The sequence below is a fragment of the Odontesthes bonariensis genome, chromosome 21, assembly GCF_027942865.1.
Source record: "Odontesthes bonariensis isolate fOdoBon6 chromosome 21, fOdoBon6.hap1, whole genome shotgun sequence".
NCBI classification, from domain to species: Eukaryota; Metazoa; Chordata; class Actinopteri; order Atheriniformes; family Atherinopsidae; genus Odontesthes; species Odontesthes bonariensis.
In genome coordinates, this window is record NC_134526.1 from 22,700,442 (window position 1) to 22,728,405 (window position 27,964).

The 27,964-nt window shown below is 47.8% G+C and overlaps 1 protein-coding gene across 1 annotated transcript; it reads left to right on the forward strand.

Annotated features, from left to right (window-relative positions):
- Positions 1-134: 134 nt before the first annotated feature.
- tnrc18 (trinucleotide repeat containing 18) lies at positions 135-27,964 on the forward strand. The gene is made up of 29 exons (XM_075453135.1): positions 135-189; positions 973-1,113; positions 3,838-3,942; positions 4,152-5,936; positions 8,353-8,440; positions 8,613-8,842; positions 9,544-9,690; positions 10,066-10,250; positions 10,563-10,977; positions 11,192-12,175; positions 12,266-12,411; positions 12,528-12,661; positions 12,788-12,901; positions 13,012-13,189; positions 13,294-13,609; positions 14,629-14,841; positions 16,980-17,144; positions 17,409-17,851; positions 18,276-18,410; positions 18,686-18,827; positions 18,934-19,051; positions 19,690-19,765; positions 19,885-19,993; positions 20,207-20,323; positions 20,894-21,046; positions 21,741-23,566; positions 23,665-23,901; positions 23,981-24,055; positions 24,259-27,964. Exons 1-29 carry the CDS (start codon positions 135-137, stop codon positions 24,463-24,465), a joined length of 9,039 nt encoding a protein of 3,012 aa, XP_075309250.1. The 3' UTR covers positions 24,466-27,964.

Here is a 27,964-nt window from a genome sequence, read left to right on the forward strand (position 1 = left end):
TTCCAACCACTCGGAGGTTGTGATTGGAAGAGGCAGCAGTGGTTCAAAGGTTGAAAGTTTGGTTGGACTGCAAACACGAAGAGGGTGGAGTCGGATTAAAGCAGTCGATAACCGTATCATGTTGAGATACGGAAATGTTTTACGAGGATTCGCCCGGTCGATGTTTCAGTGCTGGAGACGGTTTTAATGGTGAGTGGAGCGGAGTGCACATGCTTTGAAGAGCGTTTATCTGTCGAAGCTTATTCACTTCAGCCCCATTCATCTCTGACCACAACAGTCTGTACCTTTTTATTTGGCAAAAAAAGAGAAAGAAACGGTCCTAACTTTTTACATCTGCGGTTGTTGTTTGATTTACATTAAAGTTGACTATGAATCAGGCTGTTGTTTCTGCCAATATTGAAGCAACAACAAATATGTTTTGAGCCCTCAGATCGGAGGATCTGCTTCCTCTTTGTCATGTTTGGGCCTGCTGGTTACACAAAACAAAACGCAGGCCTGCTTTTCATAAGTTGGGATAAATTGTCTAAAAGGAGCTGCCTGATTGAATTTCAGATGCGGAGACACGTCTGATCTGTGTCTGCCGTTTAAAGTTGGATCAAACACTACACCCCATTAAATCCCTTGCTCCCAGAGGAGCAGGTCCCCTCCACCTGGTCCCACGTGGTTCCATTCTTGTTGAGATGATTGTGGTTTTTAGTCTTCTGTTACATTAACTCTGAGTTCTCCTCATCTGAGTTCAGTCTGTCTGTGGTCTGTGATGTTGAGATGGAGTGGAAGGCTGCTCAGTAATAATGTGATTACGACAGACTGCTTCGGCATAGAAACATCAGCACATATTGATTGAGCTCCCTACACCCAAACACTCACACATAAAAGCATGATCTTGTACAGTATAAAAATCGATCCATGTTGTTTTCCAGCTGGGTTTTGGTGGTTTTGAGGGTGACTGACGGTCTTTGTTCTTTCTTCCAGGCGATGCCTTCCCGGCAGGCTCCAGTCCCTTCCTGTCAGGTTATCCAGGACCCTCCCCCCTGGCCTCTGACTCCACGTACAGATCGGCCAACGCCAGCGGGCTGCAGATGGCTCAGCTCTGGGCATCGCACGCTCACGAAGGTAAATAACCCCAACAAACATTTGCGTTTCTCTGTTCCTTTTCTGTGTCGATACATAATTCATAGATGCGAGCGGCGTTGCGTTTTCACGCCGCTTCTCGCAGTCTGCGCCTGTCCAATTCCCAGAAGGCTTGTTCTTCTTCTGTTTCTCACTTCTTTCACCAGTGGGATCCCATTTCATTTCTGTGTCACGACTACAAGCTCTGCTCCCCAGCCTTGTCCTAAATGTGTCTCACATTCTCTGTCCTCGACCCAGTCCTTTAGTTGCACTTGTTATTTGTTGCTGTAATCCAGCTTCCACTTTCTCTTTTCTCCTTCTTCCTTCTCGGTCCCACTGTGCACTTACTCTCCCTGCCTCTCTCTCGCCGCCCTGCTCCACTTCTCCACTGCATTTTCTACCGACAAAGCTCACGAACATAGTTAGACACACAAAGTGTCCTCTCTTTGGACCTCTCTGCCTCCTCAGGCTTTTTGGGTGAGTGATTGAATCGTGGTTCTATCCCCATTCCCTCGTGTCCTTTTGTGACTCCTTATCAAATTTCCCCGGAGTGGAAGGTCAGATAGGAGAAGCATCCCACAGTGCGTGTTGGAACGGTAAAGGGACAAGGACAAACAGATTCCATTTTAAGATTTCTTTTCAAAGCGATTGCATCGCCTCAATGACACAAATCTTGTTCACCGCTTTCCAAACACAGCAAATCAGATTGTATGTGATTGGTTTGTTTTGTTTTTAAGATTTTGTCTTGAATTTCCTTAATTCAAGGACTGTTCAAGGGGACAGCTCCATAAACAAGATATAATGGTCGGATTAACGATTTTTAAAGGAGTTGAGAGGCTTTTTGAAGTGTCAGTAAATCTCCCGCCACACTTCAGTTAATGATAAATAAGGAAACGCTATGTTAGAGATGTAAATGCATTCAATTACACACACCGTGTTTGACTTTCTACTTGGATAAAAAAGAAGGGATAAAGGATGCACGGACTTCGACACTTGATTAAAGTTTAGCTCTAACTGACGCTTCGGTATCTGAAGCTAAAGGAGCTAAAACCTCGCTGCTGGATAAAGAAGCCAATGATCTCACTTGCTCTGATATGAATGGAATCCTTCCCAGCCTCAAAGAGATTCTTAATACTTGGCGGTTGGCTTCAATAGCAGATAAAGTTTCTAAAAGCTGGAGATATTTCCGGGCAGCAGCTAAGAGCCCATTTCGGACTTTCCAATTTGTGGGCGAGACCAGTTTATACTCGGCTCTGCTGCCTGGCGCTTTGTGCTGCTTCTTTAATGCCTCACGGCGGGGCTCGTGTTGGAATAAAGAATGTCACACCTCTTCTTTTTGTCTTTTTCCTTCAACTTTGGGCTAACAGCATCCTGTGGGGGAGTGGCATAGGGTAGATTTTTATTGTTTTTTGATGGGGGGGGCAAAAGACGTATTTATATGATGCAGGAAAAATAAATAAGATGTTCTTCATACTATTGCGCTATTATTATAATATTAAACTAGTGGAAACATCTACATGCACTGCAATTTTGTTCATAATGATCCAATTAAAACCCCCTTTCTGAATAAAACACTGCCAGATAAACAGCATTTTCTGATGACCTGAACCTGAATAAGGGTATATGAATATTTGGTGTGAGTATGGGTTGAATTGCAGCTCTGCAGTTTTTGTGTGGATATGCTGATCGTACTTGCATTATTATGTCTTACTGGAGCTTTTGCTGCTGCTGGGGGAAAAAAAAGCATTCAAGATTTTGCGGTGAGGAAGAAACCAAAGTAAGTCTTTTAAGGGATGTGAAATGAATTAAGGCTCTGAATGAGCACAGACAGTGTCGGGGGGCCGTAATGTGGTCATGGACAGTAATTGGACTAAACCCTCAAACTTATAAAGGGAAATGTCAGTGGAATATCCTATATGCAAGTCATGAAAAGTTTTAAGTTCTTGTCTGATTTTGAATAGTTGGAATAGTGCTGCGCGTGTAAATTTAGACCTAGTTAATGACTGTTTAGAAAAAGAAAGAAAAAACTTCTCGTGGTGGCAGGGACTTTTTCTTTTGTGAAGGATGCCTTGCCAGAAAAAGTTTGGAAACTACTGGTCTATATTAAGAACTGGTCTCTGAGAGCAGCAGCTGGCTGACGGGCAGACTCGGGCTCCACACGCCTGGCTGATTCATGAACACTCGCAGGTGACACGAGGTCAGCTGTAGCACTTTATACAGAAAAATAATTCAAAACTTAAAATGTGCTCGAATCATCAATCAATGCAGTCAAAAGCCATTTCCACACATGCATTGCATTTTCCAGATTTACATTTTCCGCACATGTTCCTCGGGGACGACATGTCGGAGTGTAAATGAGCGACACTCGCTCCCGACTTCTTGCAGAGATTAACCCAGCCAGCTACTTAGTGAGAAGCATGTGGGAACGGCAGCTGTGGAGAAAGTGCGGACCGAATTCTCTCCAGCGCTTGTGTGTGAGAACTAGATCCACATCTGAACGGACATCAAAAGTTTATCACTTCTAAGCTGGACCACACTCCAAAAAAACAGCGTTCTGCAACAGAACAAAAGCTGAATGTGCAGCAGGTCTGATTATGTTTGAACCACAACTAGCCAAAGATTAGAAAAGGAGGAGATGAGTGGGATGTCTTAACATCTTATCAAGCAATTCTGCAGGAAAAACTATGAAAGAAAATGACTGAAACAGTCATTTTTCTTTGTCTCCAGGCTATCCTCCGCTCCCCAGCAGCCTGTACTCCAGCCCCTACTTGTCCCTTGGGCACCTGGAGCCTCCCTCGCTCTCTCAGCACCCCCTCTACGACGCTCATAAAGGTCAGTCGTTGTCTCTAACAACAATCATGAATAGAAGTGGAAGAATTTACCATACAAATTTCACCTGTCCTTTGAGATGGAAGTAGAGAAGCTAATGCATAAATATTTCTGAAGTTCACCTGTGTCTGCAGTGGGCTGATATGCTGTCGGTCGGCCACATCTGTTTCAAGACTTTGTGCTTACATAAGGAGTTTGTTTGTTTGTTTCAGAGGGATACTTCCTGTCTTCTTCCTTGAGCCAGTCGCCTCTCCATCCCCCATCTGCACCAGTGACCAACCCGTCCAGCTCCACACCCCCGCAGAGGATGTCCCGGGATGGGGGTAGGGACAGACTGTATCGGGAGCGAGAACGGGAGCGCTTGCGTGAGGAGCTGCGGCCGCACAGCGTGGTTGACCTGACGCAGGATGGAAGGAGCGAGGAGGACCGCAGGATGGGCAGAGACCGGGAACGAGAAAAAGACAAGGACCGGGATGCAGACAGAGTCCGAGATTGTTGGTCCTTTCATCCTCACCAGCAAAAGTCACACTCCCAGCCCTCCACGATAGAGCCCAGATCCAGACTGTCCCCACCACAGCCCTCCTTCCCTCCTGGTGGGGGTGGAGTTGCAGGCAGGCTTCACGGAGCAGAAATGGACCGAGGGAGCCGGGACGAGGAGGGCGGCTCTCGTTCCCACCACAATCACAACTCCAATGCTAATTCGAATAACTCGAACTCTCACTCAGATCGGCAGAGGAGGAACGAGTCTGTGGCCACATCGGCCGGGACCCTCCACATCTCCTACGTCCTACCCCCTGCTCTCCAGCCGTCCACTGCTGGTCTTCCCCACCTCTCCGCACCCAGAGAGCCTATCAGAGAGCAGCGAGTCAGCGCACCTACATATGTGCCTTCTGTGGAGGTTTACGACGAGCGGGCTGGGCCCATCCAGATCGCCTCGCAGGCCCGCGACAACAAACACAGAGACAGAGAAAGAGAGCGGGAAAGAGACAGAGAGTTTGACAGAGACCGAGAGAAGGAGAGCTACAGGTTTCATGAGAAAAGTCTCAGAGAACACCCTCGGCTCTCGCAGTCTGGCGACTTAAACAATCAAAGAGAGGAGGGTTCTGTCATTTGTTCAAATGGCTCTTATGGTAAACGAGGTCAGGACTCTCTCTCTTCAAGTCAATCACAGTTCAGCCCGGAGGCCAGGGACGTCTCGAAACATTCGATCCGAATTGGCATGGAGCGAACGGGGGCGGAGCCTAAATGGAATGCCATAAGCCCGTTGGCTAACTATGCCACAAATCACATGGCTGCACTTGCAGCCCAACACGGACACACACTGTCCTCTCCCCACAGCCAGTCAGCACACACACAAAAGTCCAGTTCCCCTCACACGGCCCATCGACCCAACAGCTCACAATCTTCCCACAGTCAGTCCCCCCAAACGCAACCCTCCCAACACGGGCGTACAGATGAGGAGGGGAGTCAAAGACGCTACCTGGCCCCCCCGGTGCTCTACAGACCTGGCGAGTCACTGGTGGGAGCATCCGCTGGTGGAGAACGAGGCGGAGGAGTTGGTCCAGACTCCACAGAGGTTTCAGCCATGCAGAGTCTGATCAAATACAGCGGAAACTTTGCTGCTGAAGGTCCCGCTTCCTCCAGGCACAGCGCTGAAGGGCGAGGGCCTTTTGGCGGTCTGGGTAACATTGGGACGGCCTCTGAGAGGGAGAGGGAAAAAGAAAGGGAGCGGGAAAGAGAGAGGGATAAAGACAGGGAAAGGCTTGCAATCGGGTCGGGTAGTTCGGGAGTGATGAGGATGCCTCCTCAGCTGAAGAGAGAACAGGAGCGGCCTGACAGCGCCCGCTCGTTTGGCCGGGAGGGGGAGGGCGAGGTGCGCCACCCCCCGGTCGGGATTGCTGTAGCTGTGGCTCGCCAGAGAGACAGCGGGAGCACCAGCAAACAAACCAGCGGAACCTCAGACGCACAGAGGCCACTGCTCCAAACAACAATTAAAGGTAATGATGTTCTTTACTCAGTCTGCCACAGTGTTGAACTCCTCATCCTTTAAGACCCACGATGTTGTTGCACATTCTGTTTGCTTCGCCGGGAGGAGAGCGATAGACACACAAATGAAGCTGTAACCATTCATTAAGTCTGCGTTGTGAATATCTAAGACACAAGTAGTTTTTGCATCTTTCCTTTCTTTGGACATGCAGTATGAGCAGAATGCTCGCAGGAATCACTCTGTGGAATTCAGTGACATGACTGAAAAGTATTTTATAGCTTCTAGCAAGTGAAATCAAGTATATTTAACACGTAATTTCTCCAGCTTCTGCTTTCAGCTCTCTGCTGTGGTTTCTCTCAGAATCGCACTGCAGGGAATGTACATCCCCTTAGTGTAATAAACCAAAAGCAAATGATTCCTCATTTTAGTTTCCGTGAATAATGAAGGATTCATTTCCTTTCGCATCAAAGTCCCATTTCCTCTGCTCCTGTTACACATTGAGGTGTTGAAGCATGTAGCGTGATCTGAATTGTTAAGAATAAGAAAAAAGACAACTTTTACCACAAATTACTAATTATATCACGGGGTGTGTTTTGATGAAAGGCTCCTTTAGACGACTCTCCTGGCTCTCTGTGCTGCATAGCAACCCCTGCAGTAATGCACTCTGTTCATGGACATCAAGGTCACTCAGTTCTAATGCCCCTGCTCAATCTCTCTGTCGTTCCCCTTTTTTCTGCTGTCATTGAGCTCTTTCTGTCCTCCCACAATTCAGCCTCCCTTGCCGTCTTTTGCTCTTTTCATTCAGTTGAATGTCTCTCTGCTTCCCCACCCTTCCTTCCTTTCTGAGGAGGGCTTTGTAGAGGCACTCACTCCTTGTCCCACCTCAGGCCCCCTGCTTTTTCTCCACTCTTTTTCTTCAGCTCCGCCTACTCCGCACCCCCACATCCAACCCCTCTGCATTAAACATGTCATTACAGAGTGCGGCTAAAAGCTACAAACAAGCCTTGAATCACAATAGGACTATGGGTGTTTTGCTAAGCAATGGACCAATCTTAATTGACTGTGTGTGTATGCATATGAGTAATTGTGTTTCCAAGTTATTGTAGATGTTTGTGGGTTTGCATGCACATGCATCCCTGTTAGGGGCATTTTAGCATTTACTGACGTGAGCAGAGTGCGTGGTCTAATAGCGGCAAGTCCTCACATTAAGAAGAGAAGTAGATAAACAGCTCCACACTGGAAACACAAATGGATGGATGCATCGATGGAAGGAAACGAGGCAAAGAGGGGATGGTCCAACAACAAGAGAGATGGGCGTAGATCAATAGGTCGATGGGTGGGAAGACAGATGTTCATCGGGAAGTAAAGAAGAGAGAAGAAGGTGAGAGATGGAGGGAGGACCATTGATGAGGAGTGGTGATAAAGAAGAAGAAGATGGGGCGTGCAGTGCTAATTGCTGGCTTTCTGATGCAGAGGAAAGAATGTGGGACAGACTTGCTGTAACCTTGGTAACAGAAACCTTTGCCTCAGAGTGTATCAGAGATTGTTAAAGTATCCTGTCCCTTTTTCAGGCGTCTCTCTCACACACACACACACACACACACACACACACACACTCTCTCTCTCTCTCACTCTCTTACCCTAACCATAGCCATCTCAACTGAAAGCCTACCCCTTACCATAAAACCATATATATGTGTGTGTGTGTGTGTGTGTGTGTGTGTGTGTGTGTGTGTTTATACACACCCGCACACAAACGAGACTCGAGGGGTTCGGCACACATGTATTAAACCGCTTTGCTGTTCAGGGACTTTCAGTCTGCACTGATGAGACAGTGAAGGGTTCACAGGAGAGAGTAGGAGGTGGAGAGCCTCATGTTTATTCTGGATGTCACGGTTGAGCAACGCTGTCTTTCTTTCTTTTTTTTCTTCTCTCTTACGCTCCATAGCTGTCTTCAGCCGTTGGCCGGCCCTCATAATAAGCAGGATGAGCCCGAGGAGTTGGGGAGTGGTGGCATGTTCACACATCTCATGTGGCTCTAGATTATTAATTGATTAGAGCAGGCAGGAGGAGCTGCAACTGCCACTCCATTTCTGTTTGTACAGGAAGCGCTTGTTTTTTGTGTTGAGGCTTAAGCTTAACATCTTCCAACCTCTCCGCTTGCTTAGACAGGCTGAGTCATGTCACTATTATATAGCTGCTACTTCGTCTTTTCCACATGTCCTCTTTTCTGTTCTCTTTCTATCCTCACCACATATCTTACAACATTGGTTCTCACATCTCATACTCTCCAAGTGTTCTCTCATGGTCTTTTCTTAAGTGTATCTCAGGGTTGTGTTTAAACCCTCCAGAAGCTTTTGGCAATGCAGCCACTAAACGTCCATATCTAATGGTGTTCTTTCTGCCTCTGCCTGAAACCGTCATAGACGAGGATCGAGGGGAGGACCGCGCTCGCCATCATGATGACAGACTGCTGGCTGGCCGGCTGGATCGGGAGCAAGAGAAAGTGATCAGGTGAGGGAGGGAGGTGGATGAAATTCTGTATAAAACTGTCATCATTAACTCTAACAATAAATAATCTAAATAATCCAGTTTCAAAGCATCATAGTGGCAAAATTAAGACAAGGACGTATATCTTTGCTCATGAGATGTACTTTTAAGGGCAGTATTTCTTATCTCTTCCCAGAGAGTCCAAGAATCTGCCAGAGTTTACTCAGATGCACCCTGCCCCTCTGTCTAGCGGCTTGACACCCAGTATGATGACGCCCAGTCTCATGACCCCCAACCTCATGGTCACGGGAGGTGCTGCTCTGGCAGGGGCGGGGAGGTGGCCTCCCGACCCCTCAACTCTGACCTCTCACCCCTGGATGCCCCGGCCTGGAGCCCCTCCAGTCTGGCTCTCCAGCTCTCCTTACGGTACATGGATGTAGAAGTGACTGAGCACGTATGAACACATATTTAGATCTTCCCAAAACTGGACATTACATTCCTCTTCAGGCCTTTGCCGGATTTCAAAGTGAGGCATGCATTTAGGGATTTCAGGACTTTTAGGACTTATAACAGAAGAGAGGTGATATATATAGAGGTGATCCTTTAGAACTGTCACGAACAAAAGCAGAGTCGAAAAACCAACTTGCAAAATTCTACATGCACCGTTTTGGATGTTTCAGTTGTTGTCCGTCTGTGGAGTCCGTCCAGCAGCAGGCTCCGGGGGTCAGGTGCCGCAGGCATTCCTGATCTTTGCAGGACATTCCAGGCCTGCTTCTCTTATGCGCGTTGTCCAGAAATAACAGTTCCAAGGCACATAATCACATACTCATGCACGCTTGCATGTAACATCTGAAAGCAGGGGACAGAGAGACGTGCTCATACGGAGCTCCCTAAGAGCATCGACGTGTAGACACTGAGGGCAGAAAAAGAAGCTAAACGCAGCGTGCATGCTCCTAGATGTTGCTCAATTATCCTGTGGGCGTGTGAATACTGAACGAAGGAAAACGCTGGGTAGATGTTAGATTTAGTTTAGCTGAATCATTCTCTTGTTTTCATTGTGCATTTTCCCCCACTTCTGTCCCGGTTTTTCACTTCTTCTTTTTTTTTCTTCTCCCTCTTCCTTTCAGGCCTGGGTCCCTCATCACTCCACCAGAGCCTCCCCCCAGGCTACCCACCCTCTTTGCCAGGCTCCATGCCCCCTCCCTACCAGTTTGCCAGGGACCCACAGTCTGGACAGCTAATCGTCATCCCTACTGAACACCTGCCACATTACGGTATGAAAGCTGTTGTCTCTATGTCCGCGTGCGCTTGTGTACATTTGGAATCGAAAGTATGAATGGAAGCGTCCTCGGTATAGAATATACGAGCGGCTTCATTTTCATTTCAAACCAGACATTGGTATTTACTGGAAACAAACGAGTGTCCATATGGCATCATAGACCACGTGCCAGTTGTTGTTTTTTCTCTCTGCTGCCTTACAGCGCAAACAGCACAGCATTATGATGCATTTAAAACGTGATTGTTTTTCTTCTTTAGAAGTAAATGAACTGAAATAAAAAAAGCATTCTCCAATTGGAAAGCAGGGCTCTTATTATTTAAACCGACTTATACGTTTCCTCTTCCTCGTGCCCCTCTCTGTCATGCTGCAGGAGGGGATCTACTGGAGCGTGGGGCCCCAGTGTGGTCGAGCGTGTACGGTACAGGCAGCTCACTGCAGCATGCAGCTCAGCTCCAGCTCCTCTCTCAGCAGCAGATGCTCCGGCAGCAGGAGCTCCTCATGATCCAGCAGCACACGGTGCAGGTCCTGGAGCTTCAGAGGAACGCTCAGCTAGTCGTAAGTGGACATAAAACACAGCATGACTATGTTTGCTCGGCTTGCTTGGAACCTTGGATAAGGTAGTACTACCAACAGAAAAAAAAAAAAAGTCAAGCCGCTCCATGCGGAGGGAAAGAGGGCATTTGAGTTCTCGGTTTCACAAAATATAAAAACATTAGGCAAACGCCCACATCCTACACTTTCAAAATGCAGTTAAGGAAGTCTAAATAAAGTGCACACAACAGCAATATTTATACTCTGTGACTGAGTCTGTCACCTCCATATATAAACGGTGCCTACATCAGAAATGTCTCCTCTGCTGTGTTCCAGGAGCGTCTAAAGGCCAGCGAGCACCGGCCAGAGATGGAAGACAAAGTAGAAAAGCGGAACTCCGACTCAAAAACCCGACCTTCCTCAATATCTTCCCCATTACCCTCACCCGTCCTGCATCCCCGCAAACCTCCCCCTTCCTCTCGGTCGCCAACCCCGTCTACGTCCTCCCTAACCCCGCTGCCTCCCATCGCCTCTCCGGTGACCGCCCTCAAGTCAGAGGGGGGAGGCCAGAGAGTCCGGTCTCACACGCCGAAGCCCCTGCCTCACCCGACTTCTCCCCGCTCGGCCTCTCCACCCCCATCCTCGCCACGGCGGCCGAAACAGGAGTTGGCAGAGGAGGTGGAGGTGGGACGCAGGGAGCCGAGAGAAGGGCAGAAAACAGCCGCTGCACCCTTTCAAGGAATATACTCTGGTGAGCGTTGTGGACCCCAACCAGTGAAAATTCAGTCCTCAGCTACTCACCATCTTGTCAACAGAGCCTCCAAGTTTTCCACACATTTTCAGCATCATGCATTAGAATATTGGGGCTCACCAGAATGTTTTGAATAAAGGACAAATCAGACCTGTGTGCACCATGTTGATATATTAGTCTAATATCTGTATTTCTGCTTTTCTTTTTGCGACAGATCTCCCTCCAGGCTACCCTTACCAATCCATCACTGCTCCATATGGCTCACCTTTCTCCTCGTATCACATCCCAGCACCCCCAGCAGAAAACGCACATCGGTCTCGCTCTCCTGCCTCAGGCGCCGCTTTGCCCTCAGCCCACCGCCATTCGAGGCTTCTAGATACAGATATTAAGTCACAGAAACTAGAAGCATCAAAGACGGGATCTTTCCTCAAACAGGAACCCATTGAGGAGCAGCCTCAGCTCGATATGACTCCAGAACCGCTCGGGCCTCTTCGGCAGAGCTGCAGTCCCGTCCGGGCCGCCCAAGATATAGAGGTGGACAGGCAAGTCCCGAAGCCTCAACCTCAACCGCTACCTCTGCGTGTCCCCAGCCCTCCGACACATCAAGACGAGGGGCTGGTGGAAGTACGAGAGGAAGAGAAGGAGGGAGGTCCAATCAAAATGGAAGCGTCTTCTTACTCATGCCAGGCAGCATATGCCCCGCCCCCTCCACCTTCAGAAGCTGAACCTAAGCCACAAGTCACCAAAGAGCCTGACCGAACACAATATCCGTCCGTCATCACTGCTGATTCAAACAAGCAGGAAGTGTCTCAGATGTGTCTGTCAGTAGAACAAACGACTAACGCTGCGTGTGAAGCAGAACAGCCCGACACACTGATCAAATCGCTCTCTCCCAGCCGGAAAGAAACTATCTGCGAACCTCCGGTCTGTCCCCTTTCTGCCTCCAACTCTCCACTCCCGCTCGTCATCAGTTCAGAGGATCCCATGGGGGGGATGCTCGCCCTGCTAACGGCCAGTGAGATGGCCCAGGCCCGGCCCCGCACCCCACCCACCCCGACACTCATATCACAGGTAGAACTGCCCCCTGTGGGTTCAGGCTGCAGCAGCGCGGGGCCTCTGGAGATGGTGGCACTGGAGGGGATGGCCATGCTCAGCCAGATGGCCCAACAGGAAATCGAGCACATCAGTCAGGAGCAAGGCAAGCTGCTACTAATGACCCAAAAATGCTGCTGTTTTTTTTCCTCTTGATATCCCTCTAATGTTACAATATTCTGTGCATCCAATTCAGATCTGACACTGGAGGGTCTAGACTGTCTTCTTGAAGCAAGCAGACAAATTCTGTTGGAGGCCATAGAGACACAGTCTCACATTGATCTGCCAAGAACACTGGACCCCAACAAGAAGTACAGCTGGAGGCAGAGGAAGGAGGAGCCAGTAAGACAAAGAGAAATGACACCCACAAATTAAGATTGTGTCAGTTTGGGAAGAATTCTCACTTTTTTTTTTTTCTTTTCTTTTTTTTTGTCCCTTTCTCTCGTGTCTCTGAGCAGCTGTACAGTAAAATGTCTGTGGATATGTTGGATGCTGTGGAAGTTGAATACCGCGTTCGCCTGGCTGAGCTTCAGAAGACGTATAAGGAGAAGCAGAGAGAGCTGAGCAAGCTGCAGCGGCGCAGAGACAAGCGGTTAGTGCTGTGTTCTACTCATCTTATAAGCCACACACGAGATGAATGAATCCCACTGGTGCTACTGATACGCCCTCAAAAAAAGGTTGCATTTCCAACTTTAACTCTCTTGATATCCTATTTCAGTGAGCGGCAGCAGCAGGAGGATGAGAGAAGGAGTCTGACCAGACGGGGCCGAGGAAGGCCCAGGAAGAGGAAACACTTGGCCACACCTCCCAAACTGGACAGCAGGCCTGGAAAGTAGGTGTTCAGTTTTCATTGTTCAGATCCTGTTCAGCCAGTCGTTTGTTGCCTTTGTGTCTGTTTCTGTGTACGCTCATTCAGCTCGTGTAAATATTTCCATCCCTCAGGGTGGGCAGAACCGTGCAATACTCGGAGGACTCCGAAGCTGGGGAAGGGCAGAAGAAGAGGTTCCGTGTGTCCAGAGATGAAGAAGAGACGGAGGCAGGAAATGGAGGGCTTAAGGTGAAAAAGAAGAAAAAGAAGAAGAAGAGCTGGAACGAGCCATCCACCAGCCACCCTCTGGAGGTGGGTCGCTTGGACGTGCCTGTTTGAACATTGGCAGAAGTGTCATCCATTCATTCTTAGTAACTAATGGCACGCTTTTTCTGTTTTCTTTTTCTTTTTCTTAGGCGCTCAAGGCGAAACGTGGCCACATGTGCGAGCAAGAGCAGCTGGCCTCAGACCTCGACAGAGCGCTGTCGCTCTCGCAGCTCGGCTCTCTCGGTGCATCTCGCAAGCTTGCCTCCAGCACAAAATTCGAGAAGTTGAAAGGCAAGTCTGCTGAAAGCGGACTGAAGGAGCGAGGCGTCCACCCCTCGCTTAAAGGAGGGAAAGTCAAGATGGCCGGCAAAGCCTCAGCTTCAGACATTTCCCGGAAGGTGAAAGGTCAGAAGGAGACTGAAATGTTCTCTCCCATGAGATCAGAGCTCAGCAGCTGCTCCAACAGTGAGTACCTTAACCGTAACAGTGAGAATATTTCAGCCAATATCAATGCTCTCTGAGTTATTTGCTTTCAGCTGAAGGCTGCAGAGACACAAGCAGACAACTTCAGATTTCTTCTTTATAATCAGTAGATTATCTAGATAATTGAGAAAGTCATATTTATATCATTTCCTGGTGGTTTTTCTGCATCTAAGCTGTAGCTCATGGCTGACGTGTAGATTAGGACACTGTTGTTTTTTTCATCTCCTCGCGAGATGTGCAGCTAAACGAGAAAAACAATGGAATCCAGCATTTGTTGGATGATGTTCATTCAGTTTTTGTTTTTTTTTGTTAAAAAATAAGCAAATCACAGACATGACGCACAACTCTTTGATTTGATAGCTAAATTCTTGAATTCCTCAAGGACTTCACTAATGACGACCAATATTCTTCATCGGCCAGGTTCCAGCTTTCTTGCACAGCTGCTGACAGACCGACCAGCTGTGCGGGATGGAGCCTTTTCTTTTTCGTTATTCCCGCCATAAGCTTTCCATCAAATTCAGATCCAGACTGTTTGCTGGCCACGTCGTTGAGTTAGATGCCTTTCCTGAAGAAAAGGAACACCCTTTTCTCTGTGGCAAGATGCATTATCATCCTCAAAAATGAGCCATCGTATTAACTCCTTCTTTTCTTTTCTTTTTTTTTCTTTTTTTTTTTAGGTATGTTGTACAAAGCCATAATGTTCAACTATTGAATTAAAGAGTTTTGCGTCATATCTCTTTTTTTTCTTTTCTCCAAAAGTGTTGATTTCCCAATTCCTGCGAGGGGTTTTACTTGTGCACGCTAAGCGGGTCAAGCTCATCCTGTCAGCTAGATATGCGGAGTTTTCACTTCATTGTTTTTCAAGCTGATTGTGCTGGAATCCTCGCAGGTGTTTGTAAGGCTGTAAATTTGAGGTTAAGCAGAGCTCCTCTTTGTGTCTGACTCTTTGTTTTCATCCTCTCAGCCTCATGAATCATTTACTGCACTTTCTCCGCAAACAGACTCCGACTCCGAGGAGCACAGTTCTGCCCGAGGGGGCTGGCCTCCTCTCTCAGCGACGCGTTCCCACGGCAACCTGACCAGGAAGAGGCGGCCCGCCGCGGCTCCCACGTCCCTGCTGTCCAGTAAGAAGTCTCAAAAGAAGAAACACAAGCACTTATCCCTGCTGCTGGAGGAGGCGGGCCTCAGCTCCTCTGACGACTCCTTCGACCAAGGTTACTGATCAAATCTTACAGCTCCAAGCCGTTTACTGTTGAGTCAGACAAAACTGTGTCTCTGAGCCTCCTCACAGCTTGTGTCTTTTACATGCGTTTGTGCTGAAGTAGCCGTTTTCAGACTGTGCTTTAGCTTGACGATACCTACCTCTCGCTGCTGGCTTCACTTCAAAAGTTGCAGTTTTTTTGTTTAGTTTGTTTTTTTTCCTTTTTAAATCTTTTTTGTTGTTTTTTTAAGAGTTTACCGATTTCTATGAAGTTTTTTATTGCCTGGATTGCAAATTGTTTTGTAGCATTTGTACAAAAAGTATGTGAATTGTGAGATTTTTTTTTTTTTTTTTTCCACAAAGTTGTATCGCAGTTTGGTGCCTACAAGCTTTATTAAAGGTGTTGATGTGATTGGTACAGATTGCAAAGTGCTGTGGTCTTTGTGTCCGCTTCATCCGTTTGTCCGTTTCTGTCCGTCTGTCCAGCTGCCACTGCACCTCACATATCCCTTAGAGTGCTCTCTTCGTCAAATATCCCTGTAGTTCTCCTGGCAAAGGTTGGAAGTGTATTTGGAACGTTAGTAGAAGATTAGCTCAGCGCCCAGGGCTGAACCTGATTGGACAGATTGGTTGTTGTCTTGGTCACTTTAGAAGATCATAAAATAAGTAGATCTGCTATGCTAGTTGTTTTCTTTTTGAGTTAGCTACATTTCTATCAGACTAACTGTTTATTGATGATGTGGCTTCATGTTTGTTGTGGGTGGAGGTACATGAATCAAGGGTGATTAGATTTGGGGGATATTTGGACAACAGAGCTCCTCCTGTGTGTACTAAACCTTCAAATAACCCTTTTCCCTGCTCTCTCAGACACCTCACTCTGTCCTCTCACCAATCCCCCACCACCCTCCTCTCCTTTCCTCATCTCTGACCCCTCCAAAGCCCCCCTCCTTTCCTACCCATGATGCTTTGAGTGTCTCTCAGCCTGTTCCATGTGCTTGTGCTGCTGCTACTGCGACATTACAGAAGCTTGGCGAGGACTAGCGCAGCCTTGAGCCAACACTACCTGCTGTGGCAAAGGCTTTGCTTGAGCTAGGCTGTGCTAAGGCCAGGCTATGCTAAGGCTAGGCTGCGCTCTTGCCGCTGCGCTGCCCCGCCCTGCCCTGCCTGAGGCCACACCCCTGTCACCTGCTCTGTAAGTAGGAAGTGCCCCTCCCTCTATTCTTCATTGAACACTAACATGGACTATGCACAAATTGAACCACATATACAGAACATTAACTTTTAAATTTTTTTTGTTGTTTTGTTTTTCTCACAATTTGAAGCTCTCCCGTGATAGCCATGGTTACCCCCACTTACCCAACTGCACGTCCCCCGATGGCTTGTAAAAGTTTTAAAGGAGGACGTTTTGTGCTCTAAGGGAACAGAGGTAGTAACCATGGTTACTTAAAGCACACATGGGCAATATACCAAGGGGCCTCACAGGGCTGTCCTCTCAGTGCCTGCTTATTGTAATGTCTGTCTGCTACCGTTAACACACAGTGGATTCACAGTACAGAATACACGCAGGATTTAAACATCAACATGAGCCTTAAACATGAGGCGCCCAGACTCTTCAGCCTTTGAGCTTTGTGGTAAATGTAACCTTACAGATCTCCTTTCACATCAATTGCCAAACCGATGAAGTTCTGCTGTCACGGAATCACGTACTGTGCATCCACGCTCTCTGTTAACACTAACCCCTGAGGAGACGCTCCTCTTGTTTGTCTCTTGCCATGCAGCTAACTGCTAACTACCTGCAACACGAAGCTAACCAGCTGTATGCCTCGCTGTGTTTGTGTGCTTTTCCCTGCTCTCTTATGCAGCTTTACAATGTGACGGCAGCCTGCAGTGGTTTGGACGCTGTCCCTCCTCTTGCTCCACTGTTGTTTCTCAAAATCCCACACGTTAAGAAGTGTATGAATGTGTAGATAAATCGTTGCTTTAAGATCCCACTTCCTGTAATCGTGGGACAATCTTTTATTATTTTGTTTGTTTGTGTTCTCAATGGTGCACAGCAGTTGTTAGTAACAACATGAAGCGTTGTGACGTTTGTCGCAGACGCGCGCTGCGGCCATGTTTGTCTCTGAGCTGACGGTCTGCTCTCTGACACAGAAAGCTCGGAGGAAGAGGTCGACGAGTCGGACTCGGACGACGGTGGATGTGAGGAAAGCGGCCTGGGTCTGCTGGCAAGGTTCGCGGCGTGCGCGCTCCCCGTGAGCTCGGCCCCGTTGAGCCTCCTTCATGATGGAAAACACTGCAGCAGGAAAAGCACTCTGGGTAAAACACAACAGACTCTATGAGCTGTTTGGCTTGGGTTTCTGCAAAATAGAAGTACAAATGAGATGCTTATGGTCTTCGTCTTTAAACTACATAAGTCTGCTTTTTTGTGGTTGATCAGCTTCTACTTGGTGCATCAGGGTGCATGTAATGGTCGAGTTATGTATTGTCTCTTTTACTGTCTTCATGTTCATAAGTAGAGTTTGTGTGTGTGTGAGCGAGAGAGATGAAAAGCCTTTTTACATCATTTGAATATCTGCTCAGGTTCCTCAGAGTGTGAGTGGTCAGACTCTGGCTCAGACTTGAGGCTGAGGAAGTTCCCCTCTCTGCTGCACGGGAAGCGCTCCGCCCCTGAGCTCCCCCTCCTGCCGCCGGTGTCGCGTCGCGTGGACCAAACCAGTCCCACCAAGCGAGACGAAGTGCTGCCGGTCAAACGGAAGCCTCTGGCGAAACCACGCCCCAAATCTCGGTCACCGCGGAGGTTCAGCTTCGACCTCGCCTCCGGCTTCGGAGGCTTCAGCGAGGACGAGGGCTGGAACCGTCGACGCAGCGAAAGGATTTTCCTTCACGACGCCACCACGTCAGCCAGTCAGATGTCTGTGTCCGCCTCTTCCTCCTCCTCCGGATCAGCCCCACCTCTCACCCCGAAGACCACCTCCAGACCCAAACCCACTACACCCGGCCGAGAGGGGAAAGATGTGGTGAAAGTATGTCAATTATTCATCTGCTTGATGAGAGGATTCTCAAAAAAACATTGACCCTTGAGCCTTTTTTCCTTTCCTGATTCATCCTCCCAATCTTTTCTGACTGTTTTACTCACCTCCTCCTTCAAACTCTAAATCCCTTTTTCTCTCTTGACATATTTGTGGGTGTGTGTGTTTAAGTGTGTGTGTCAGAGTGCCAGCAGGGTTTCTCAGTACTTCAGTCACTGCAGCACTCCCCTGCTGTCTGTGTCGTGTTGTTGACAAGAAAGGACAACTGCAGGCAGCCCGGCAGCACTGCAGCCTCAGTGTGTGTATGTGTGTGGAAAGATTTAAATCTGTCCAGCAGAGTCAGGGTACTGTCACTTATTCATCTGCATGTTTTTTTGTTTTTTTTTTATCTCTGTGTGCTGTGACTTTTGAAAACCAGAAGAAGAAACCGAAGGACTCGCCTCTGCCCGCGAGCCCGTCCGCCCTGTGCAGCACACCCGCTGACGGCCCTGCGCCTCTGAGTCTGAGCCCAGCACGCAAGAGCCAACCAAAGGCCAGGAGCAAAGCCAGGGAGGTCAGTTGGATGATGATGATGATGATGATGATGAATTGGCTACAAAGTCTTTAAAGACATGAAAAGTAATAATCTTGGTTTGGAGACCGAAAAGTGCACTCGCTCCTCTGCAACAGCAAACACATGTGCATGCGGGAACCGAAAAAGCCTCAAGAAAGTAACCGTTAGCTCGGGTTTGCAGCTCGCCAGACTGATTTCACTTAATGAGCTTTCTTGGCAAAAAGCAAGCTTTGAGTTCTCTCGTCGCAAACACATTTTTTGTTGTGCTCTCGCAGCCTTCCAGAGGCGCCGTGAGCCGGCTGATGGAGAGCATGGCGGCAGACGAAGACTTCGAGCCGAACCAAGACAGCAGCTTTAGTGAAGACGAGCTCCTTCCACCACGAAGCAACAGCGTGTCAGAGAGGACTTCCACCCCTGGTCAGAATCCAAAGACACACACACACACACACGTATATACAAGCCTCTGCTACATATCAAATAATGATGGCAGAGCTATTGATGGCCTGATGTTTGCTGTGTTCAGCTCCAGTGCAGTGCGTGTTGGATAAGGATTCTCTGGTGGACGGCCTCAGAGTTTTGATACCGATGGACGACCAGCTCCTTTATGCCGGGCACGTGAACACCGTGCACTCCCCCGATATGTGAGTTCACATGAGCAGACATGCAGACATTCCTCACTTCTTTATATTTTGCTTCCAAGGAGCCACGTGTGTAATCTCTCAAAATGGTCTCCAGATTTTCTGAAGCTCTCTTAAAGTATTTCTTTAGACAGTGGCTGCTTTTTTTTTTTTAGTTGGATCAAGACTTTGGTGCTGTATTGTACGTTCAACGATTCTCTTAAAGAGACAGTATCAGGTTTGAGATAAACAGGCTTATTCATTTTCCTGACAATATAAATGAGAAAATCAAGCTCACTTTCACACTTGCTTTCTTTACACAAGTGTTTCTGATGATAACACGAAGCGAGATGGAAACTTGAAATATGTAGCTGATCCAGAATGTTTGAATTAAAGGGAAACAAACAAACTGAGGCTGCACTCTTGTGGGCATTTGCTTCACGTCGGATCTCTTTCAGCTGTATTTGGTGAAAGACCACGCATTCCTCTGCCTGTTACACATCAAAGCAGTCACAACTCAGATAAGAACTCTGCTGCGGCTCTGGCTAATACACCATCCATTCTGGGAACTGTCCAGCAGTATCATTAAAAGCCACAGGCCCCTGCGCAGTGACCTCAAACTTTTGACCCCTGCCCTTTTCTCCCACATTTCCTCCCTGCAGATATAGTGTGGTGGTGGAGGGGGAGAGGGGCAACCGACCGCACATCTATTGCTTGGAACAACTGCTACAGGAGGCGGTGAGCAAACTGCGCCCTGTATCACTTGCTTACATTTTAAAGGCCACACCTGTATTATGTCTCAGTGGTGGACTCCATGTTATGCCAACTTGTAAGAGCTCCTCTTTGTGTATTTACAGATCATCGATGTGAAGCCTCCATCTGTACGTTATCTCCCAGAGGGCACCCGCATCGCTGCCTACTGGAGCCAGCAATACCGCTGCCTTTACCCCGGAACGGTTGTCAACGGTGCGACTATGGCACAAAAAACACACGCCCAGCACTGTCACTGGAATCTTTTCTTAAACCTCCCTCATTGTGTAACGCAGCACCCTTCGCTATTGACACATTAGAAACAAAAGCTGCGCCATCGGGCTGTTCACCCTTAAAAAAAAACCTGCATCAGAATTAAATGTCCAAAGCTGACGTGGGGTTTTTCTCTTTTTTTTCCGCCCAAAACAGGAAGTTCGGATATCGATGAGAATGACGATCTTATCACGGTGGAGTTTGACGACGGCGACACGGGTCGCATCCCACTGTCCCACATCAGACTTCTGCCTCCAGACTACAAGATCCACTGTGAGGAGAAACAGACACACACACACACACACACACACACACACACTTGGCTGAATTGTGGCTGGTTGAGTAGCGGAAATATTTTAAGAGCAAATGCCCACACTATACAGACACAGTCCCACTTTTCTCCTGTTGCCCTTTCACAGTCAGTCATAGATTTGAATTGACTTTCCCAGTGGAGTGTGACTAAAACACCTGGTCTTTCTGCTGGTGGGTGTGTGCGGGCTTTGCTTGCGTGTGTTTGTGTATCTTTGTTCCTTCTTTCTTTGACTAAAGTCTTGCTCAGGCTCCAAATGTTTGCATCAAATACAGTGAAGGTATAGATGTCATAAAGCGCATTTCTTTACACAAAATAAAAAAAACTTTCCTGAGAACTGCCCCCCCCCCCCCCCCCCCCAAAAAAAAAAAGAAAACAAAATGCAGATGAAGTACCCACGGCATACATGCATTTGAAGTTGTTTTGCTTTTTACTTGAGCAACAGAAATATCCCGCACTCATGATCATAGTGTGAGAAGCATGTAGTTTGAATCCCTGGTTTGACAGAGAATATGGGCCGTTGGTCTGTCCAGGTGCGGAGCCGTCCCCTGCGCTGCTTGTGGCAAGCACCTCCAGGAGGAGGGTCCGCAAATGCAGCAAAGAGGGCAAAGAGGCGGGAACAAAGCCGGAGGAGACTACACCCAGGACCAAAGGAAAACCTGGTCGCAAACCCAAACCCAAACCAGGTGAATGAATAAAGGCCACGTTTGGGCCGTTTAAAAGCAGTATCCGTTCGGCTTGAGCTCGGTATCATCGCTTTGCTTTCTGATTGCCTTTACTAACCCATCAATCCGCTGTGTATCCCATTTTGAGAAAAAAAAAAAAACGCCTTTCTTTGTCAGTTCCAGTTAGCAGCATTGTGTATGTCATTAATATTAGGAAATGAAGCTTTCATGCATTTTGGTGCTGTATTCTTTTTATCTTATCTGATCACAGAGCCAATTACAGAGCTGAAATAAGAAAAGAAATCCGACTCATCTTTTCATGAGTCGACTTTTTCCACCAACAAAACCCGCATCAATTTTGACCATAAAACCTCTATCTCCCCATGTCTGTCATCTCTATCAGTTTATTGAATTTGCTCAAACAGCTGTTTGTTTGTACTGTGAAACTGTGATATACGGCATGTTGTTTGTCTGATTTGCTGACGCCGGCCGCCTTTTGACTGGCTAAGCACTTCTTGAATTTTATGCTTTCGTCTTCGAAATGTTTCCTTGTCGATTTGTCTTCCCTGCTCGGCATGTGAGGCTTGCAGACCACAGAAATCATGAAGCCACACAATGAAAATGTCAGCAACAAACCCAGTTACACTGTGTTTTGGCCAAAAATGTAAGTTATTCAATTAACTTGTTTTTGTTTTTACCCCACCCCTCTCCTCAGAGAGCTCTGTGAATCCAGATGCTCGGGAGAAAGCTGAGCCTCAGCCCTGCTCCACCCAGCCCTCTGAGAGACCCCAAGCTCCTGCGAAGCCCACCCAGGACAGGACCCCGTCTGTCCAGAAAACTGCTCAGGAGAAGCACCGGCCCGCATCCCGGCCGGCAATGGGAGCCCAGATGAAACCAGGCCGCAAAAGCTCCGCCACGTCCCCCACGAGTAGCCCAACGCTTCCCAGCCCATTGCCGAGGAAGAGCAGTTTGGCGCAGTCTCCTGTTTCTAAATCGGCCCGGACGCTTCCCCCCTCCCTGTATCCCTCCACCTATGGGAAGGTCCTGACTGTGGATCTGTACAGCGAGCCCAACCTCAGCTCATACAACAGCCAGCTCAGAGAGAGGGAGAGTAGCAGCTCTGCCAGTCCCACCACCAGTAGGCCCGTGTCCAGGCCCAGCATCACATCATCCTCTTCTGCACCCAAGCCCAGTGCTACATCTACGCCCAGACCCTCCTCTGCTTTATCACCCAAAACCAAACCCTCGTCGGAACACCACAGCGGGTCCAGATCCAGCCACAGTTCTGGACTCCTGCCCAGCCCCATCTCCAGGATGTCTACAGGCAAACCCAGCTCTTCTCTGACTCAGAGGCCATCATCTTCCCTGTCAGCCACTTCTGCTCCCAAGCCCAAAGTGAAGATGGCCTCAGACCAACTGTCGAGGATCATCTCCAGGCCCAAGCCCAGCTCTGGACAAAGTGACGTGAGACGGAAGTCTCTGTCTGCGGAGCCCCTCGTCAAGCTCGACCACGAGGGCGTCACCTCCCCAAAGACTAAGAAGACCAAAGCTCTGATGCTGCTAGAGAGCCGGGGCGTGAGGCGAGACCACACCCCCATCACCACAACCACAGCCAATCAGAAGCCGCTAAAGGCTAAAGTGAGAGCTCCAGACAGAGATACCGGCCAGCCCGAAAAGGAGTCCGCCTACAAAGCACCACTGCTGGCTAAGGACAAGGGGGACAGCCGTGGTAGTGGCGTCAGAGGACATGAGAAGGATATGAGGGAGGACAAAGCTAAAAAGGAGGAAAGGAAGGAGGTGGAGAAGAGGGAGGAGAGAAAGATGAAAGAAGAATCTCAGAGTAGCAGCAGCTCAGATTCAGAGGAAGAAGGAGAGAAAGGGAAGATCAAGAAGAAGAAGAAATGCACCTCAAGCTGCTCCTCCTCCTCTTCATCCTGCTCTGGTTCATCCTCGTCTTCATCATCGTCATCCTCTTCGTCATCCTCTTCGTCAACTGACGACTCCTCCTGCAGTTCAGATGAAGAGAGGACCCCTACGCCTCCACCAGGCCCCGTCCAAAAACCTCTGGCAGAAGATGAACCTAAAGAAGATGTCAAAGAGGAGGAGGAGGAGGAGGAGGAGGAGGAGGGGGAGGAAGGGGAGGAAGGGGAGGAAGAGGAAGAGGAGGAGGAGGAGGAGGAGGATGAGGATGAGGAGGTGGTCAAGAAGGAGGTAGAAGTAAAAGTGGAGGAAGAAGAATTGTCTCCTTGCTCGGAGTCTCCTACATCATTGACCTCCCCAGCTGCTGCTGCTCCTTCTCCCGGTAAACCTGCCAAACCAGCCACCGGAAAGGGCTCCGGCCAGAGGGGTCGTCCTCCCAAACCGAAGCCCAGCGGAGGAGAGGGGAAGGCGGGGAGACCAAAGCGGAGAGAGGGGGTCCACCTTCCAACGACGAAGGAGCTTGCAAAACGTCAGAGGCTTCCCAGTGTGGAGAATAGACCCAAAATTTCTGCTTTCCTTCCAGCCAGACAGCTCTGGAAATGGTTTGGGAAACCCACTCAGGTGAGAGAAGAAAAAAACCGGAAAAAATTAATAAATAATCAACAATCAAACGATGTTCATCCAGATCCCACCTCTTTCACTTTTCTGACTTTCTCCAGAGACGCGGTATGAAGGGCAAGGCCAAGAAGCTCTTCTATAAAGCCATAGTGCGAGGCCGAGAGATGATCCGCATCGGGGACTGTGCCGTGTTTCTGAGCGCCGGCCGGCCCAACCTGCCCTTCATCGGCCGCATCCAGAGCATGTGGGAGTCCTGGGGCAGCAACATGGTGGTCAGGGTCAACTGGTTCTATCATCCAGAAGAGACCAACCCCGGCAAGAAACTTGCCGACAAGAAGGTAAGAGTTTCCACTCTGCGGTGGTGACAGGGGAGGGTTTCGAGCTTTCCCGTTAACGTTAAGCTGGTTTCCTCCTCAGAACTGGGATCAGATGTGCGGTCAGTCTTTGCCAGCAGCTCTTCACTCTTCAATCCAGAGGAAAGACTTCATGGAGGTGAGAAGAAAATCTTTTTGTCTTCAGCTCTGATCCTCAGGAGTTCATTTAATGCTGCAGCCAAATAGATTTGAAATGTGGATTTGCATTGTTATTTCATTATTTTACAGTTAGTTTTGTTAGTTTTGAGGCTCAAAAGAGCATCGACTGCTATAAAGCAGCAGCAGCTGTCGCATTAAACGGCTGATGTGTCTCTGCCGCAGCGCGCCCTGTACCAGTCGTCCCACAGCGACGAGAACGACGTGCAGACCATCAGTCACAAGTGTCTGGTGGTGAGTGTGGAGGAGTACGAGCAGATGACCCACACTCGCCGCTACGCCGACAGCGAGGACCTCTACTACCTGGCCGGAACCTACGAACCCACGACCGGCATGATCTTCAACACGGACGGAGTTCCGGTCATTTGCTGAAACTGAACACAGGGACTCGCTCCGAGCTGCTGGAAAACGAATCGCGACAAGACGAGCCCAACCTGCGGTCTAATCACTGATTTTTCAAACAAATGTTGTTATATATATATATATATATATATATATATATTTTTTATTTTTTTCCAACTCCCGTTGGATCTTGGACAGCCAAACCGCTCCGACACCACGGAGAACTCCGAGGAGAGACGGGAGGCACTACAGACAGTATTAAAAGGAACCGGTCTCCTGAAGCATTTGCACACACAGACTTCTGCTGGTGGTGTTCACGGGAAAGTTCCAGAACGAGCCCACGAGCACTCCGGCTTCCTTTTTCCTTTGTAAATATACTCCGCACACGTACAGTATGTATGCTCACATGTGCACAAACGCAATGTAATTACTCACCCAGTGTAACACACACACACACACACACACACACACACACACACACACAGAGGTATCTAGAAGAAAATGAGTGTTTTATTTTCATGTTATAGATTTACGTCAGAGTACTTTTTTTTTTTTCTCCTGAAGAGGTAAACAGCCGAGAAGCTTTAATGAACTGTGAATGATGACGCAGGAGAGACGCCTGTGTCGGTCCGTCCGCGTCCCCCTCCGGCGGGACGGACGCAGACACGCACGCCGCTGGTGTGATGTTGTGATTATGGTGTTGCCGTGGTGATGTTACAGTCATGTTACAGTAGTATAAGTGTGTCTACAGAACAGCACGACGCATCCGGATGCACAGAAAGAGAGGCGGACTCCTCCCATCACTACCCAACAGAAAGCACTTAAAAGAAAAAGAAAAAGAAACACTTTTTTTTTTAATCCAAGTTTTATCTTCCTGTTATTTAACCCCCTTCGACTCCCATGACAATCCTAACTTGGGCTAGCTGTCCGTGTGCTACTAAAAGGCGCGATTCCCTCAAAGGCTCAGGCAAATAAAGAAAGAAAGAAAGGAAGGAATCTTGTGTAGTTGAAGAGCATTGTTAATTTTAATAATGGAGTTCCTTATTTTAAAGGAAAAACACACTGAGATGAAACCAGCTGCTGTCGGCGGGGCTTTGACCAGATTTGACACTTTTTTTCCACGTGACATGGTGCCTTCAGGCAGCATTGTTGGAAATGTAGGACTTTTTTTTTTTTTTTACTTTTTTTTTTTTTATTTGCAAGCAGATTTATGGCGAGTATAGGAATCCCAGTGGGTGGATTTTCCTTATTTTTTTTCTTTTATTTTCAGGGTTGTAAACACTGCAGCCGGTCCAGGAGGCTCTGATATCCTCCGTGCAGCTGTCGGCACCGATTCCATCAACATAATTCAGTGTTAACACTCACCTTCTGCAGTTTGGCCTCGCCCGCTCCTTTTCGTCTGCAGCGGTCACAGCCTTGAAAACGTCCCGCGTTCGGCTGTGTTCTCTGCTCCAGTTTGTCTCAGCTGCTTTGTGGAAGGTCATCTGCACCCGCTGCGATCACGTACCGCCCCTTCCGAGCGAGCGCACTTTGGAATGAGGAGACTCTGTGCCTGGGAATCTTGTATTAAGTCTTTCCAGAGTATTTAATAACCCCCTTTCACTGACCAGCCCCACGTGTCACCCGCAGATGCGCAGCCGCTTCCCTTCGAACACATTCGCCCCGTCGGTCCTTTTAGCTGCTTGTAAGTTAGTTCTTTTTTTTTCTTCTTTTTTTTAGGGTGAGACTGTTGAATGTCGTGCTCAGGATAGTGAGCGTTTTGGGCAGCCTTACTCTCACAGGCCTTATGATGATGATTTGCCAAACCTCTCTTATTTGCACCACCCCCCCTTGTCCCCTGTGTCCTTCGATGCACAGAAATAATCAGATATTCTCCTGTCTTTGCCCCCTTCCTTACATTATTGTGTATAGGCTCTCTATCAGATGTATCAGTATCTATATACAGGGTATAAAGTGCATGTAAACAGCCTATGGTACACTGTGTATACATGGTATATATCTGACTATAAACCACGTTGCCCTCTCTTTGCTTTGCTCTGCCTTGCTGCAGAGATTGAAGATTGTCTTGTTGATATTCAATAGGTTTAATATTTTCTACTCTCTTGAGACCTTTTGGTTTGTCTACATTTGTCTTTTCTTTTTTTTTTCCTTGTTTCTGAGAATGATCAAAGATGTTAACGCGGCGCTTTCTTGTTAATCGACAAAGTCGCCTGCCGGCATAGTAGCATTTCCACGTGCATTTGTGGATCGTATAGAAATGACAGCCACCCCGCAAAGAAAAGTTTGATAATGTGCTGCTAATCTGTTAGTATTTAAAGTGGTTTGACCAGGTACAGAGTGACTCTATGTGATATATATATTTTTTGAGATGATTAAAAGCTTAACTGCTTAAAGCCCCACATTTTCCTTAACACGCTGCTCCCGTGTCGGCCCCCCCAAGTTCAAACGTTTTTGAGCGACAGGCGGCCAAAATGGATCTCCGTTCGGTATCTGAGCGTCGTGGATCACAGGTCGCACCGGTGTTTGCAGAGTGAACAAGTTAAAGTGCCCGTTATGAATGTTTGTTTACCCCTGGAGCTGCTGAAGCACTTTTCTCCGAGTGTATGCTCGTGTGTGTGTGTGCGTGGTCGTGGACAGAGGTAAGGAAGGCTGATAAGACATCGCTTTCTTATCTCCTGATACCACAAAAACACACACACACACTCACGTACACACCTGCATGACCTTGTAACCTTTTAAGGTGTGTTTTTATTGCCTTCTAATCTCCATTTGGCCCCCCTCCCATCCAAAGCCCAGCCTCTGGCCTTCAAACAGGGTCCAACACAAACACACACTTTTCCCCCACTTGGACTCTCTTATTTCATTGATTGTATGTTTTAAGAGCCTGACTGTCTAAAGTATGCGTTGTGTTTATCACCGTTTGGATTTGACTTCAGTATGTTAAAAATGTTTCTTTTTGCTGTGATTATTTTCTCCTTTTTTTTTTTTTTTTACCCCTTGCTTCCCTTTTCTTTTCAATCATACACACTTCTCCAGCAAATAATGCTGATGGGCCACCTGGAGCTAGCTGCTAGAGAGAGAGAGAGAGAGAGAGAGAGAGAGAGAGTTGGGAGAGGGAGAGCTAAAGAGAGAGAGGTGGACTGGAGGCTGGTTCTTCGTCTGCTGTTCCTTCAGTATCGTTTTCGTCCTGTTACAGAGGGAGAAAAAAAAGATTATTTTGAAAATAAATAGAAAAATCATCTAAGTTTTGTAAATGATCCTTCACTGTTGAGGGGAAGAAGAAAAAAAGCTATCAGAATATACTTTATACACATGTCTAATCTTGTAAAAAATGGAAAAAAGAATACATTTTAGAGAGAAACGTGAAATTAGATATATTCTGTCACCCTATACTCTGTGTAAGGAACTCTTTTTTTTTTTTCTTCTTTTTTTTTTTTTACAGACAGCAACCACGTTTTATCTGTGTTTCTTTGAAATTGTTTTAGTAAGTCAATATTTTATAGTTAATCAATAAACAGATGAAACTGTA

Coding starts and splice junctions, on each gene's coding strand:
- tnrc18 (XM_075453135.1), top strand. CDS start 135: ATGTTTTACGAGGATTCGCCCGGTCGATGTTTCAGTGCTGGAGACGGT. Junction 12,902..13,011: donor CTGGACAGCAGGCCTGGAAA/GTAGGTGTTCAG, acceptor TCCATCCCTCAG/GGTGGGCAGAACCGTGCAAT. Junction 14,842..16,979: donor TGACGACTCCTTCGACCAAG/GTTACTGATCAA, acceptor TCTCTGACACAG/AAAGCTCGGAGGAAGAGGTC.